The sequence below is a fragment of the Hyalella azteca genome, unplaced genomic scaffold (assembly GCF_000764305.2).
Source record: "Hyalella azteca isolate HAZT.00-mixed unplaced genomic scaffold, Hazt_2.0.2 contig15109, whole genome shotgun sequence".
Taxonomy (NCBI): Eukaryota; Metazoa; Arthropoda; class Malacostraca; order Amphipoda; family Hyalellidae; genus Hyalella; species Hyalella azteca.
The window spans coordinates 90594-106190 of NW_025944972.1; the positions used below are offsets into that span (position 1 = coordinate 90594).

At 40.2% G+C, this 15597-nt stretch overlaps 1 protein-coding gene across 1 annotated transcript; it reads right to left on the minus strand.

The window, feature by feature from the left end:
- Nucleotides 1-1927: 1927 nt before the first annotated feature.
- LOC108682647 (serine-rich adhesin for platelets) lies at nt 1928-15323 on the minus strand. Its single transcript, XM_018171851.2, has 7 exons — nt 15054-15323; nt 12727-14173; nt 11761-11904; nt 8013-11401; nt 7134-7341; nt 6646-6797; nt 1928-6197 (listed from the first exon to the last, which is right to left on the minus strand). Exons 1-7 carry the CDS (start codon nt 15276-15278, stop codon nt 5352-5354), a joined length of 6411 nt encoding a protein of 2136 aa, XP_018027340.2. The 5' UTR covers nt 15279-15323; the 3' UTR covers nt 1928-5351.
- Nucleotides 15324-15597: the final 274 nt, after the last annotated feature.

The window sequence follows — 15597 nt, forward strand, 5'->3', positions numbered from 1 at the left end:
TACCCCTTCGCTCATGGAGTGACGCCACGTTAGTAGTTTATGGAACAGAGAAATGGCGCATGGCGGTCCAGATGCAAGAAACACATCGAGTGTTCACCTCCGGCTTATGATTTTCTTGAGAAAGTTTTTACACCGGTAGTGAAGGCGCGACCAACCGCCAGACAACTCAGCTTGCACCCATGGCTGCAGCCTCAATGCCGACTGAGCAGCGAACCTAAGCAGTATTCTCTAAGAAGTTTTAGCCTCGTAGAAAACTGGAAGTAATTTCGAAATTAAAAGTGAGAAATGAAAAAAAAAACATGCTTACTTAGCTGTGAGACTGGAGCATATTCTCGCCAAGCCATATTCGTGAAGTTAAGATAATCTTAGCAAGTAAATACTGAATCGGGATAAAAAATTGACAACGGTGAATGGTGCGTTACGAATTTCTGTTCTGTTGAAATGTGTGGAATTTTTTGATTTTGTCATGCAAGTTACGCCTGTGGCTGAAAAGTGTTTTATTGTAACACAAGTTAACTGAAAAGTATGTGTATACTTAGGAGCTCGCTACGAAAATTATTTGGCGGCTGGAAGGAATTTTCGTTATATGATAAAAAATAACGCTTAAAATTTAATGAAGATTTTCAATACGTTCTGTAAACGTGTTTATAATAAATGATAACTTAATGGCTTCTTTCATTTTCCATCGATAAATCTTTGTTTTATGGTATAATACTCAGAATACTTGAGAGATTTTAGAAACGTTCAGAACGTTTTCAAAGCGATGGTGTGATACGTTCGAACAAAAATATGTACTTGGAAGGACATTAAAAAAACACACGTATTCGATATTATTTCAATGTTTGCTATGATGGCACCTTAAGAACTAATATTAAAAGACATTACAATATTATACCCTACGCTGTAAAATAGCTCTTTACTTACTCGAAGCTGAAGATTCTCTATTCATACCGTACGAAAACGAGCATATTCATTTCCTCTACGTCGTAGATATTTTTTGTAATCTTACGTAGTAGATAATATATATTTATCAGATGTCTATTAAAACTTGATAAACCTTGCGCAGAAGCTAATATTTTCAACGACGCGCGGTATAAAGTTTTTCATTGTGATATACAGTAGAACATTTATGTTTCACTTCGCGGAAGAACATCTTTAATCAGCCTTGGGAGGAGAACATTTTTACTGTCGTACATATTTTTATTACATATTTATACTGCAGCTTTTGTTACTCTACACTGTATAACATCATTATTTCGTCGCAGTATAACGTTTGTAATTCCCTAGGAGCCTGTAACGCACACCCGCATATTAGGCGTACTTATGTGACTAATGCTGAGTGAATCTACATGCCGTAGAAAAATGTACTAGCTGTACAGAAATGTGCCGTACTATACATAGACGAATGAACTTGTCACTCATGACTAAATATGTAACTGAAAGATACTCTCGCCGCTCGGAAATGTGCTTCGTTTCAAATATGTACTATTCGTTCAATAATGCACATTAACTTTATTCGTACCTTGTAGCACAAAATATATAGAGCAACGTATAAATAACATTAATACATCAAATATACACAATATACAGCTGTGATATTCACCGTTACACAGCGTTAAACTTCTATATTTTCATCAAAAGTTGCACACGTTAACAAAGTCCCTCATTCATTTGTGCCTGCTTTCAATGCACGGGAGTTAACTAAAATAATACTAATGTATTTAAGAGTAACTACGCGAAACTGATAAATGCATTTATAGTGGAACAATAGAAGAGACATAACAAATATTTGAGCACGTTCTTAAAAACAGCCGATATGTAGGCACGAATATGTAACGAATATGTAGACGAGTGGGCAAAAATATGTCACGAATATGTAGTAGAAGGCACGAATATGTAGTGTAGTAGTAGTAGTAGTAAGAGCGCGAAATCCCACAGGACTTCTGACGAGCACGGACACGCGTCAGAAGTCCCCGTGAGGGGTTGTGTAGTAGGCATAAATGTCACGAATATGTAGTGGAGTAGGCACGAATATGTCAGGAATATGTAGTGGAGTAGGCACGAATATGTAACGAATAAGTAAGATAAGTAAGCGAAAATGTCACCAATATGTAGTGGAGTGCATATATCTTTATTCGTACGCGAATGTCTAGAAATGCGTGCCTCGGATCGACTTAGGACTGACGTCTCCCTTTCCAACGTCACGTAAGTGATAAAATAATATTATAATTATAGCTAGGAGTAGTTTATTATAAGGACTAAAATCCTTATTATTAAGAAGGCACTTCGATGGAAGCTCGTCAGAGAATAGTTTCATAATAACAAAAAGCGGTTGTGAACATTCTTAATAGAATCGAATGACCACTCATCTTCTTATGTTGCGATCACGTTCTTAACGAAGTTATACCTGACTGAATACAACAACATTCCGGAGTTATGCTACAATAAAAGTCAAAAGAAATTGCAATAAACAAATTTATCCGCTGCAAAAATTGAGATTTACTGTACATAGTATATAGACGCTTATTGTATAACATCATTCATAAAACCAAAATATTGGAACGAGGTCTCGACAATTCAAGTGTAGCATAAAACATTTCGATTTCGAAAATAATTTACAGATGTAGCTGCGTAAAATAATTAAATGAATAATACATAGAAAAATATTTATGAACCTTATGAAGCACACAGACTGCATTTGAGAGAAGTGGCTGCGTGACAGGCCTTGCTTTCTTGCTACTGTCACACTTTGTTACTTTTTGAATGTATAATTTTAATTAAATTGCATTGCCGTAGCCTAAATATATAAAATAATACAGCTGCAATATTGTTAATATTGTGAACAAGGTCGATTCTTGTATCCGACAGAGTTAAAAATGGCGCACTTTTTACGCCATCCGCAACAGATTTATTTTCTGTCACAATAGTGCCGGAATTGTCACGGACTGCGAGAAGTCTATAAAGCAGTACAATTATCATACTTTAAACATAATTTATGTTTCAGCAATGCAAACCACGCTTTGCCATGAAAAATTTTCCTGTATTCTGAACTCCAAAACTGTAACAAATTTTAGAAATTCGTTATGAAGATACTAATTATTTTTATTTTAACTTAAGTTCCCTTAAATTTCTTAAAAAAACGGAAAATGTTAAATCATCATATTGTGCAAAAAAAAATAGACAGAAAAAAATTAAAAATAACTACCCCGTAACAGTAAAATAGGTGATAACTGTAAAGGAGTTCAAGAATTTTGACACGGACGAAAATTTCAGCAGAAATTCAAATGCACTGTTAGGAAAAGGTCAAGTCCACAGCATAGAGAGGCCAGTTCAGTTTTCATTTAATAATGTATCAATGAAAAAAAAAAAACACTCGAAAAATCAAGAGTTCTAGGTTGAAAAAACCCCGAAGCAAGAAAAATGAAGTGACACGAGTTCAAAATTATCTCAATAATAGGTATATAAATTGACTAAACATTTTCATACATATTCCAGTGAAACATGAAATTACGATTAGTATCGAAATTACTATTATTATTTTGATCTGCTTGATGTTATCTTAGATGAAGGGTAACTCTTACCCTCACTCATTGTGCGAGTATGGCAGCTGCCTCGGCCATCACCGAAATTCATAGTGAAAATCAAATACGATATATCACATAATCACACATGATTCTCATTACAGTGAGAATCACACGGCAAAAATACTTCTAGTTTTAGAAATATAGTATTCTTTTCTTTATTTATTAATATAATCTTACAATTTTATCGAATTTAGAAACTAATATGAAAGAAAACAAAAGACGGACGCGTAAAAAATCATTTATGAGTGAAAAAAACATTTCAGAAAAATTCTCGATGTAGACCTACCGCGATGTTCGGTTAGCGACGTAGAGAGCGATCATTAAATCATCAACTTATTACAGTAGATTACCGCTCTGCCCGCGCAGATAAACGTTTATAGGTTTATGGCAGAAACAATCAATCAAGCGCGTTTTCACGATAATAATTTCGCTCACTTATCATTAAAAAAATAATCAATAAATGCATGAGAACGGGCGAGTGATTTTCCGTAAGGGAATGATTCAGAATGAACATAACATGGGATCCAGGAAAGCGTTTAAAAGGTAAATAAACGTTCATTTCTGTTGAATAGACAACAGCAAAAGGAAGTTTCAACTACATTTAACAATAAAATTGACACAACTCGTTAAAATTAAATATTTAACAGGGCTGCAGGCGTAAAATGCACTGCACATTACTAAGACTCTATGCCTTCACAGCTCTCAGTCATCGATATACATCGAGTAGTGAGAATATACGAACATATTACCTTAATTAGAGCATGTACACTTTTTTAATAATTAAAACATAATGATAATCATCATAAAATAATTGGCGCTTGTCAGATTAGCCTCCAACGTAAGCCTTAGTTACGCATTAACTTATCGGATAAACGATTGTCTTTTGATCTTAATTTAAATAGCATAAATCGTTTACATATGTCATATATCTTATACATTTGTGACAGAAATAATCTCATTTACTTTCAACTGAGTAATTGATTGCAATAGACAAAACAACGTAAGTATCGAGTATAATTAAAACCTAGATATTCTTCTGAAAAATTGCAGAGTAATAGAAAGATCTTACAGAGTATATCCTGCAACTGGGGGAGAATGATTGATTCAATAACGATATTGCACTTACAAGTAGTCAGTACCAAATAATAAATACTTGACCATTTTTGTCTTTTTTGCAACTAGTCGATAAAAATTGCATGTTGAGAGATTGAGACTCGCGCGGTTCGTTGACTTTTTGCGTCGCGGACCTCAGGCCTCGTGACAAATACACGGCGTATCACTGATACGTTAATTGTGCACTTTCTTACCACAAATCTTGACCACTCGACACGGCGTATCACTGATACGCAATTATGTACTTCTTACAACGAATCTTGACGACTTGTCACGGCGTGGTATCACTGATACGCTAATTGTGCACTTACTATCACGAATCTTGATGACTTGACAAGGCGTATCATTGATACGCAATTATGCACTTCTTGCCACGAATCTTGACGATTTTCCGGCGGTCAATTGTTGCCCTGCACTGCTGGACCGCGGCCATCGCACGCCTGAGTGCAGCGCGCCTCCCGTCAGCACAGAGCTTCCAGCAATGTGCAAGCTGAGACTACTTACATTGATATAATGGATGATAAGTCAGTGCTTCGCTCGATATCTCTACATGAACAGTGAACACGTAGAGTAAATGATAAGAACGGATTTTAATACCACCACGTCCGACTAATCGTCACAAAAGAATAAGAACTACATCGATGGTTACGGCGATCAAGTGGTTAATGCTGAAAGTAATGGGGACGAAAATCCCTTTGTCTTCGTGACGTCGGGCGGAGCGTTTGATGAACTTGATGATGATACAGAAGATGAAATAGAACGTTGTAATGAATCTGGTGGAATAGAAGTTTGTTGAATTATTTGATTTGGTAAAGCTGACGTTACCGAATCAATGGGAGAACTTGAGAAGTCTAGAGACGTTTCTTCGTGAGCTGGATGCAACATATCGTTTCGATTGCTGGTGCTGGAATTTTCCAAAACGTCGTTCGTCACCAACCCGTCAGCAACAGTTTCACCGCCCACCCTAGCAGTTCTAGTACCCCCAACAATTGCAGTCAGTGACTCATTTCTCGTATCGTCTGCCATAAACGATACTGTACTTCCGAAATCCGGAGCGGTAGATTTAGGAGACACGTTCCTAATTAAAGGAGCTACGATCGACTCTACTGCTACGGGGGCGAAGATAGTTGGATTTGTTTTGTTTCTTTGTAACACATTAGGTTTACTGATTTGTTTATCGTCGTGTTCCGACATACTACCATCATTTGGCGTTCCAAGTACAGGTGCGTGTACGGTTTCAGCCGTTGGAGTGATGACTGCAGCCAGTTCTTCGACATTTTTGACCTCAGCGCTGGTTTTGGTTTTAGGGGAAATATCAGGTATAAACTGCGGGTTCTGAGCCATTCCAATGGTATTTAGAATCCACGTTTCCAGAGCACGAGTAGCGGTGAACACAGCCGGATGCCTTGCAGTGCCACAGTGGCTGTTGTAGCTCAACAGACCTTCGAGCGTCCACGAACCATCGCTAGACTGGCACATTAGTGGACTGCCTTCGTCGCCCTGAAAACGCAGCCTTCATTAGACTTGAAAAGCTAGACAACAATGAGCATTCTTACTTATTAATCCTAGATGACTTGTAATACAAAATACTTTATAATTTAAGATCCCTCATAGATACCTAAAGTTCGTTACGTGATATCAACTCAAGGCCATGCTGGGAGCACCACCCTTTGACGACAACCCAGCGCTCAGACCCACGACTAGCTCCTCTCATCTCATCACTGCACATACAGCGGCGCTAACCCATGCACACTGCTCTATATACTAAACGTGGCACTCGTGTTATGGTTGCTTGTATGACATTCCCTTAGCACTTATATTATCAGTCTGCTTATATCGCAAGTTCATAAGGAATTTAAAAGCAAAGATCGATATGGTGAACTTGCTTGGTGTTGTCTTCGCTTTTAAATTCCTTGTGAATTCCCTTAGCATGCGTGCGTTCTCTCACATGACACGGCGCACTGGGGAGGCTGTGCAGCACGGCGCAGGAGTGAGCAGAAGACAAGCGTCCTCTGTAGTGCGTCGTGTTGCAGGCCATCAGGGGCACGAGGTGAGAGGCCGGCAGCTCCTGCACCTGCAGCGTGTATTGCGTCTTGCGTTCTGATGGCACCGGCAAACATATAATTAAACATGAATGTGCAATAACATCGTAATAAGTATTTTGAAGAATTTTGAAATTGAGTTTTTATCGCTAATAGATAAAATTTTTTCGAGGATTTTAAGTATTTCAGTAGCTCAAGTTTTATTTAGTATAGTCACATTTTAATGAGGAACGTTTCCACAGAAACTGGAAATAAATTCGTTAGATTTTAGATTTTTAACATATGGTTCCTGGAGAGCCATACGTGAACATATTTAATTTAAACCTTTTAATACACACTTTCATTCCCGGGTCGAGGGCTCCAGTTGACTTAAATTAAATATTTTAATACACACTTTCATTCCCGGGTCGAGGGCTCCAGTTGGCGAAGACGCAACGACCCGAAGATGAGGGACTAGGAGGGACCGGGATCTCTGAGATGGGCGGTGAGGGGCAAACGGACATGGTGTGCTGGTCGAGGGTGAGGGGCGACACCAGGCGCAGGAGGGCCAGGTCACCGGTCCACAGCCCCTCTCGCTTCTTGGCCCCAGGATACCGAACAAGCTGGGGGTGTCATGAGGGAGATCAATAAATGTTATTTAAAATAACGTAATGCACTAAAAAATGGCAGCAAGATCGTGGGGCTTATGAGACTTTTTTTTACTATTCTACGTAAAAGTTTGGCATGGAAATAGAATTAACTGAAAAATAATGAGTGAAGATCTCCATGATGCATATTTGAGTTTAAATTAAAATTGAAGTTATATGAGCTCAGTTAGAATGGAAGGTTTAGGAACATAAAACATTGGGATTATATTCTGAATCAAAGAATAATACCGTATTAATCATACAGAAACGAACTTCGAACCGATTCCTGGACTTGACACCTAAGAATGAAATGTCAATAAAACCAAGTTGATACCAACCAAGTTGATATTAATAATCGCGGAAATAATTTTAAGTCGTCCTCTACGGAAAAGACTACCGTATATCTGCCTCAATACTTTAATTCACAATTTATGTAACGGTACACTGGGGAACGAAAATTACAATACAGTGATTATCTGTAGCTCCATAAGTGCATCACGCATCAAAGACCCACTTTGAATTTGTAAACTAAAAATTGAATAACAATAGTGAATCCTAGAGTAGAAAACTGGTTCTGTAAGTTGTCTTGAAGAATGAAATGACTCGCATATAACATCAAAATACCGAATATTTTTTCGTCAATGCACCTGGCTGACGTGCTTGAGCTGCGAGTTCGGAGACTTGGTGCTGGGCGCGTCTTGTCCCGTCACGACCGCCCAGGTGTCGGGCTGCAGTCCTCCAGGCTGGGAAACAAGGCACGAGTACGCGGTCACCAGCCACATCGGCGACAATATAGACGCCGCACAAGGGTGGCTGAACGTAGGAGCAGAAGGGGTAGAGTCCTGTAGGTCATCTTCCGTAGGAGGAGTGTGAAGTAGGATGGCCATTGATGGCCACTGGTCAGGTTTGGATTGTGAATTATCCTTCAAGAGATCTGAAGAATCATGGTCCCAGATACCGCATTTATCTGGGTTGCACTTCAAGTGGACTAGAGCGTCGCTGGAACATTGGTCCAGACTGAGTGCATACTGAAGCGGAGTCCGTGAACGAGGAGAGGCGTCGGATGCTAAGCTTACCCTAGGACGAGGTACAACGACCTCACTGCCATCGGGGGAGGGATTCGTTGCCCTACGAACCTCGGTGCTGACGCTCTGACTTCCGACAAGTTGTTCGCAGACGAGGTCGGACCAAGCAGAAGTCCAGCCGTCCCCACACACCGACCTCCACAAAGAGGCACCAGATCTGACTTCGAGTCGACGAGACGCGTTCCTTATCCTGACGCATCCCCATTCGTCGGAGCCGTCAGGACATTGACGAAGGCCGTCGCATAAATGGAAAGTTGGAACACAGCCTCCGACAGTACATGCTGCCTCGTCCAATCCCGAACACTCGCAGTTTTCTTCGTCTTCACCGTTTTCGCAGTCAGAGACGCCGTCGCAACGCCAACCTTCAGGGATGCACCACCCTTCTGAACACTGAAATTCATCCGTTTCGCACTCAGCAGCTTGTTCGACAGCGATACAGTTTCTTTCATCGGTGTGATTGAAACAGTCCGGCTGCCCATCGCAGCGAAGCGACAGAGGTAAACAAGGACCTGCGTGAACGGGGGACGTAGATGATTGCGCGACAGAAGTCGGCTGTGACATATCAGGGGGAATAGCCTCGCAACGAAACTCATTCTCCAAACAGCTCCATGTGTTACAGCCTTGTTCATCATCTCCACCTGGACAATCGGAGAATCCATCGCACACTTGGCTCCTGGCAACACAATCCCCGCTCCAGCACTGGAAATTAAGGAAACACGAATTTTTGATACAATCTTTCTCGTCGGAGCCGTCGGCGCAGTCAAAGATGGAATCACATCGACGTGATAGTGGGAGACACTGAGCTCCGCACTCGTGTTGGCCACCTGTGCAGAGATCATTTGTCGCAGGTGCTGCTGCTGAAGAGTTAATCGATGCAACTTCAGCAGGACCCACATTATTAAATGACCACACTACTTTAGGCTCAACACTTCCAGCGGAAGCGTTGAGATCGCCCATTAACCTATTATCCAAGCTAACCGCTGGAGGCATCTTCTTGGTAACATTAGCAATATCTTGGGACATTTGATCGACTCCTACAGGATCTGCGGTATGATTTGAGTCAGTTTCTTGTGCTAAAGGTTGGCTTGTGGTGGAAGTCGTAATAAGAACAGAAGGAGTGGCGTTTCGGTCGTTAGTAGGAGGCTCTTCGGATTGTACAACATTTACAAAAGGACTCGTCGAAACGGATGTGCTAGCTCCGATGCCAGTGTCTGATGAATCAGTGGATGCAAATGGGGTTGTGGAAACTATAGCAATAGATTTGGGCCCACTCAACTCAATTTCGTTCTCTCCTATAGAATCAGGGAAACTCATGTTCAGCACAGGTCTCTCTGTTATCGGTAACGGAATCACATGAGACTGGTTGACAATACTGGAAACTGAGTCTGCAGTAGAAGTGGATATTAAAGGTATCTCAACTTCCACTTCATTTCCTGACGGATTTATTTGAACGGGTATCGGTGCAGCAGAAGCAGATTCCGCGCGTTCAGTTGTCGTCGTGGTAGAAGGTATAACTTCGATAGTTTCTGGCTCTTCTGGCGACACAGCATATTTTACTTCACCAGAAGAAGAATTTGATAAACTACCAGCCAAACTTGAGTCAGCAGATAAACCGTTACCAACGGTATCAGCGGGTGGTTGTTCTGCGTTATTTTCACTACTAGTGGATGATGAGAAATTTGATACTCTCACTGTCGAAGAATCTGACGATGATGAAGGTGATATGGTAGTGGTTGAAGAAGAAGCTGGAGCTCCTTCAACGACACCAATAGTATCGTTCGTGATTGCGGAAGATGGAGTAACTTCTGGAGAGCTCGTGGAGGCGGTAGTTGCAATAGTTGAAACAGGAGAAGAGGCAGAGGTAGCAACAGACGATGCAGCAGTGGAAGAGGCAGAGGTAGAAACAGACGATGCAGCAGTGGAAGAGGCAGAGGTAGAAACAGGAGATGCCGCAGTAGAGGAGGCAGAGGTAGAAGCAGGAGGTGCAGCAGTAGAAGAGGCAGAGGTAGAAACAGGAGATGCAGCAGTAGAAGAGGCAGAGGTAGAAGCAGATGCCTCAGTAGAAGAGACAGAGGTAGAAACAGGAGGTGCAGCAGTAGAAGAGGCAGAGGTAGAAGCAGGAGATGCAGCAGTAGAAGAGGCAGAGGTAGAAGCAGGAGGTGCAGCAGTAGAGGGAGCACTGATTGTGGAAGGGGTTGATAAAGCATTCAACGGAGTAGAAGCTATGGTAAACGATCCAGAAGCATTTTTGTTCTCGATATCATCAGTAGCAAGTCCTGGATTGTCTACTTCATTCGAGTTGAGAGTCTGAGGGTCCTCTGGTTGCAAGATCTCCGAATTTGAAGGCAATGGGGTAGATGTAGGAGGTGGAGTAGTGGTAGTAGTAGTTGTTGTAGTTAATATAGTTGTACTGGTGGTTGTTGAGGCTGTAGTGGAACCATTTGCGCTCGAAGTAGTTTTAATATTTTGGTCAGACACTGAAGTTTCATTCGATGCTTCAGACAATGACGGACTTTCTAAAGAATCTTCGCTCAGGGTTACAATATTTAACGCCGGGGCAGATTCGGATGATGGAACGTTCTGAGATCTATTTACATGAGAAGCATTTTCTACTTGCTCTGACGATGAAGAAATAGTAACATTCTCAACGCCAACGCTTTCATTAGTTGACGCGTGAGTGGAATTAGCAAGCGGGATGGATGCTGCGGTGTTACTTTGAGGAGATGCTTCGGAAGTGCTAGACGACATTTCAGATCCTGTAGACGAAGAAGTACTGGGGGACGTTGAAGTGCCGTTGGTGACCGCCAAACCAGTTTTGCCGTCGCTCTTATCTCCAGAAGGTTTGTCACTTTGTTCGCTTCTGATGCTAATGAATGCCACGCTGTCGCCAATCTTACTGAAGATTTCATCAAATAAGACGTTGAGATAGACTTCCGTGGTGGTAGTAGTAGCTATGGTGGGGAAAAATGTAAAATTGTAGGCAATAGGTAATATAATATAATAAAAGTTAATTGTATTTAATAGTTAAAAATGATGATAAATATTATCTGACCTGTAAAATTTTCACAACCTTGATAATTATGCAGAATAGGGTATGTCCACGATATCCACGATTATGTAAAACTACTGATAAAATTAAAACTAATTTTACACTCAGCTGAAAATAATTCTGCTAAAATTATCGTCATGCTCAAGGTATCCATTTTCGAAAAATTTATTAGACGCATATGTTAGGCACTCGGAACTCGTAAATAGATATTGGATACTAAATTATCAACAAATAAGCTGGTAAAAACGCCCGGGTACTAACTTAGATCGATACGTTGAACACAAGTGGTTTGGTTAACCAAGATCATGTGATCTGGGCAGAAGCAAGAGAAGCGTAGATTCTCATACGAGAACTTGCATTCGTTGCTGCAGAGCGAAGCGTTGTTCTTGCAAATGTCCACCACCCCTGGAGGGTACAAGTACTTTAATTCAGGGTTGGCGATTTTTTTGATTTTTTTAAAAAAATCAAAAAAATCAAAAATAAATGATTTTTTTGATTTTTTCATGATTTTTTTTATTTATTTGATTTTTTTTTATTTTTTCAACTTTTTTNACATTTATACTAAACCATGAATAACAATACCTCAATATAAATTAAAGACTGCCACTCAATATATTTAAATATATGAAAAAATCAAAAAAATCAAAAAAATAAAAAAAATCATGATTTTTTTATAAAAAAATCAAGTGATTTAATCACATGATTTAATCATTTTGATTTAATCATTGCCAACCCTGCTTTAATTAACGCAATACTCGTCTAGATTTTGATGCAACTGTTGGTACAATAAGTTTCGATTTCATTCCAATGAAAAATTGCAATGAAACAATCGACAAATCAGTATTCTTTACACTGTTGTAAATCAAAATACTCAACAACCTCCTGAAAATTTAACAAACTCTTACACAGAAACTGTATTGTATAATTTGAATATCAAGAAAAAAAATTTGAAAAGTTAGTACGTAATGTTTGTAATTGTAGCTAAATTTGTTCAATCGTTAATCCTAAGTGAGATTGTGGGCATCAAAAAATTTAGTCGAATTCTCAACTAGGTGAATTATTTGAGCACGTGGGTAGTGAGAGAATTTAAATTTTCAAGTCTCGCATCATTCATAAAATTCAGTAATTTCCATCTGCAAAATTATGATACGAGTATTGACTCCGTTACTTATTTTATTTCTACTGGGAAGAAATATAAAGTTTTCACCTCTAATTTGATGAACTTACTGTCAACGCTAAGCGTGTCAAGGTCGACCTGATATTTATCAATAGAGTCATTGTGGAGCTTGATGTGCTGTTCCAGCCGACTCCTGACGATGGTGATGTTGAGAGGTGCAGGCGGTGGAGGAGATATGTCAGGGTCGATGAAGAGCCACCCGATCCGAAAAGTCGGTACGATGCTTCCAGGATCAAACTTAATAACCTTTAACTTCAAGGCGGAGTTGCCATTATATTCGATTTCAGAAGTGACGAGAATATTTTTTAGTTCCCTCTCGAGGAGTGTAGCAAGCGCCTGGTATTCATCAGTTTCGGATTTTTTCAATGCCGGAGTGTATGTTTCGTTCATGATGTGAAACTTGACTTCAATGGCGTTCTTAACGTATTTGACTTGTCCATACGCACTATCCCCAGCTAAAGCTAACCCAGTGAGCCGGCTTCCTACTTGCCGTAGTTTGCCGGAACCCACAAATGACCCAACGATCACAGCAATTGTTAAAACGAGTAAACCTGCGCAAAAAAGAAGACATTTCCGACTACTTTTACTGAGCCCTCCATATCCACTTTCTTGGCTTTTACCTCTCTCCATTCGATCTATCCTGTCTTTCTCGATCATTTCTATTCTAATGTCGTCATAACTGCCCGTTATATTGTCTGGTTTGCCAGAATCCAGGATGAATTTTACTCGGTTTATGCTGCGCTGCGGGTCGCTAGGTAACGACTCAGAACGGGATCCGTCAGCGAGATCATTTGGATCATCTAAGATGCTGTTAGGGTGGCTTTTATTGATACCATTTTGTTTGCCCACTTCCAGATTGATGGTAGCACAGGAGCCACTTTTCTTCAATATGCCTTTACGCCCCGAAGACACAGAGGACCGGCCGCTCTGGAACCCGCTTCTATTACTTGCCGGGGAGTTCCGTAAACTCCGGAATCCTGGTATCTTTGGGCTATTCCGAGATTCCTTAACAGGTAGACTAGATTCACTTGATGAATCACTGTCTTCATTGTATTGTTTATTGTCCTGTCTTTTGCTCTTCTTACTGTTGCCTTTATGCCCATCGTCGTCACATTCGTCATCGTCTAAGTGGTCACCTCCGACGTCCTGAGTATACGCAGGGTTGCAGACGCCGGGATCTCGTTTCCCCGGCATCGCTACTTTGCGGTTACTCTCTCCGAATATGTTTTTATCAGCATTATTATTATTATGATTCTTGCGTTTATTGTCTTTTCTTTCCTTACTACCTCTATTTCTATTAATTTTATGGCTCTTCGATGGTTCTTCATCATCTGTTTCGTCGGTATCCGAAGAAGATGAAGTCGTGGAACCCAAGGTGAATATATTCTTTTTATTTTTGGATTTCTTCTTCCGTCGGGGTTTGGGAGAAGACAAAGCTAAAACTCGTCCGTTGGAGAGCGCTTGGGGCTGTCGTGGCGCTTCAGGAAGATCGCCTTCCTGCAATTCAAGATCAAATATAAAATAAGGGAGTACAAAATACAATTAAAGTTTGTACAGACCACTGACACGGCTGTATATATTAAAAGTGTTTCTAAGGTCTATTAGTGTGTTACAAAACATATCTTGCTAGGAAATTACCTGGATATGAATTTTATTATTAGTGAAGGCATTTATGAAACGAAAAAAGAGTCTAATTAAAAATTACCATTTTTTCTAGCTCTGGGCATTTAAATTTCCAGTAAAAAAAAAGAGTTGAAGTTGTTTTGGTTTTGGTTTTTAATCAGAATTAAATTCGAGTAGTTTATTATAAGAGGGTTTTCACGGGTCTGTCATTAATTAAAAGTACTTTATTTTGAAAATCCATAGCGGTATTGTGCATGACTAGATTTGAAATGACCGGATTATGAATTATGAGAACCTTAAATTTCAGATATTTTTTATCCACGACAACGCAAGGTTCAGCAGTTGGTGTGGTGTAGATGAAATAGTAACCCACCAGAGGCACCAGCCATTTGACGTGAAAATAACGTTGATTAAAAGTTGTTTCAACGTCATTTGGCTGGATGGAACAAAATTTAGATTTGGGGATGAGGCAATGTGGATGGAGTAAATGAAACGAACGAGGCGTTTAAACCGAAACTTGCGAATAAGTTTGGGAAGAAAAATCATTTTTTTGAAGATTCGTCGAACGAAAGATATAAACTTGAATTTACAAGAAATAAATTGTGGTAATAGGAAACATCTCTTGGAAAAAATGTTTCAAGGCGTAATTATTAGAAAAAAATTTCTAGTCAATATGTTGCCTACTTCGGTCCGTCTTATGGCAGCCAGAATTAATAATGAGGGAGCCAGAATTACTTTTTCCTTCCTTCCTCACCGTTTTAAGCGCAGTGCCGTTAGACAGTTTGTTCTCAACGTGGCCGTTTTGTAGAATTTCTTCTTTCCCGTTGGTATCGAGAATTTCTTGGTTATTTTTCTTCTGGTTTTTAACGTTGTTTTTGGCGACGTCATCTTCGATGAACGGGGCTTTGGTTTCCTCATTTTCAAGGGATTCCCCAATTTTGGGGAGCGGGTCCGCTGCCGGCGGATCAAGGACTGGCATGGACCCCTCGGGCCGGGGCAGTGGGTGCGCGGGACTCGGTCCTCTTGGCTCCTGCAAATACTAAGTTCCTTCAGGCGTGAATTTGGAAGGTTTAGAAAGCACACGTCTTAGTGCAAATAAATATACACAATAGAGAAATCGGGAGACAAGACGGTCGTAGTGGTGAGTGGATGAAATGAAGTTATTAACATGAATATATGCGTTGATATCCACTATTTTATGCTAATTCGTTCACAATACCCATGTTTATGTGCAACAATAACCACGTTGAAGCCCTCACAATACCCACGACCGTGCCCCACAATACCCAGGCAGGTGT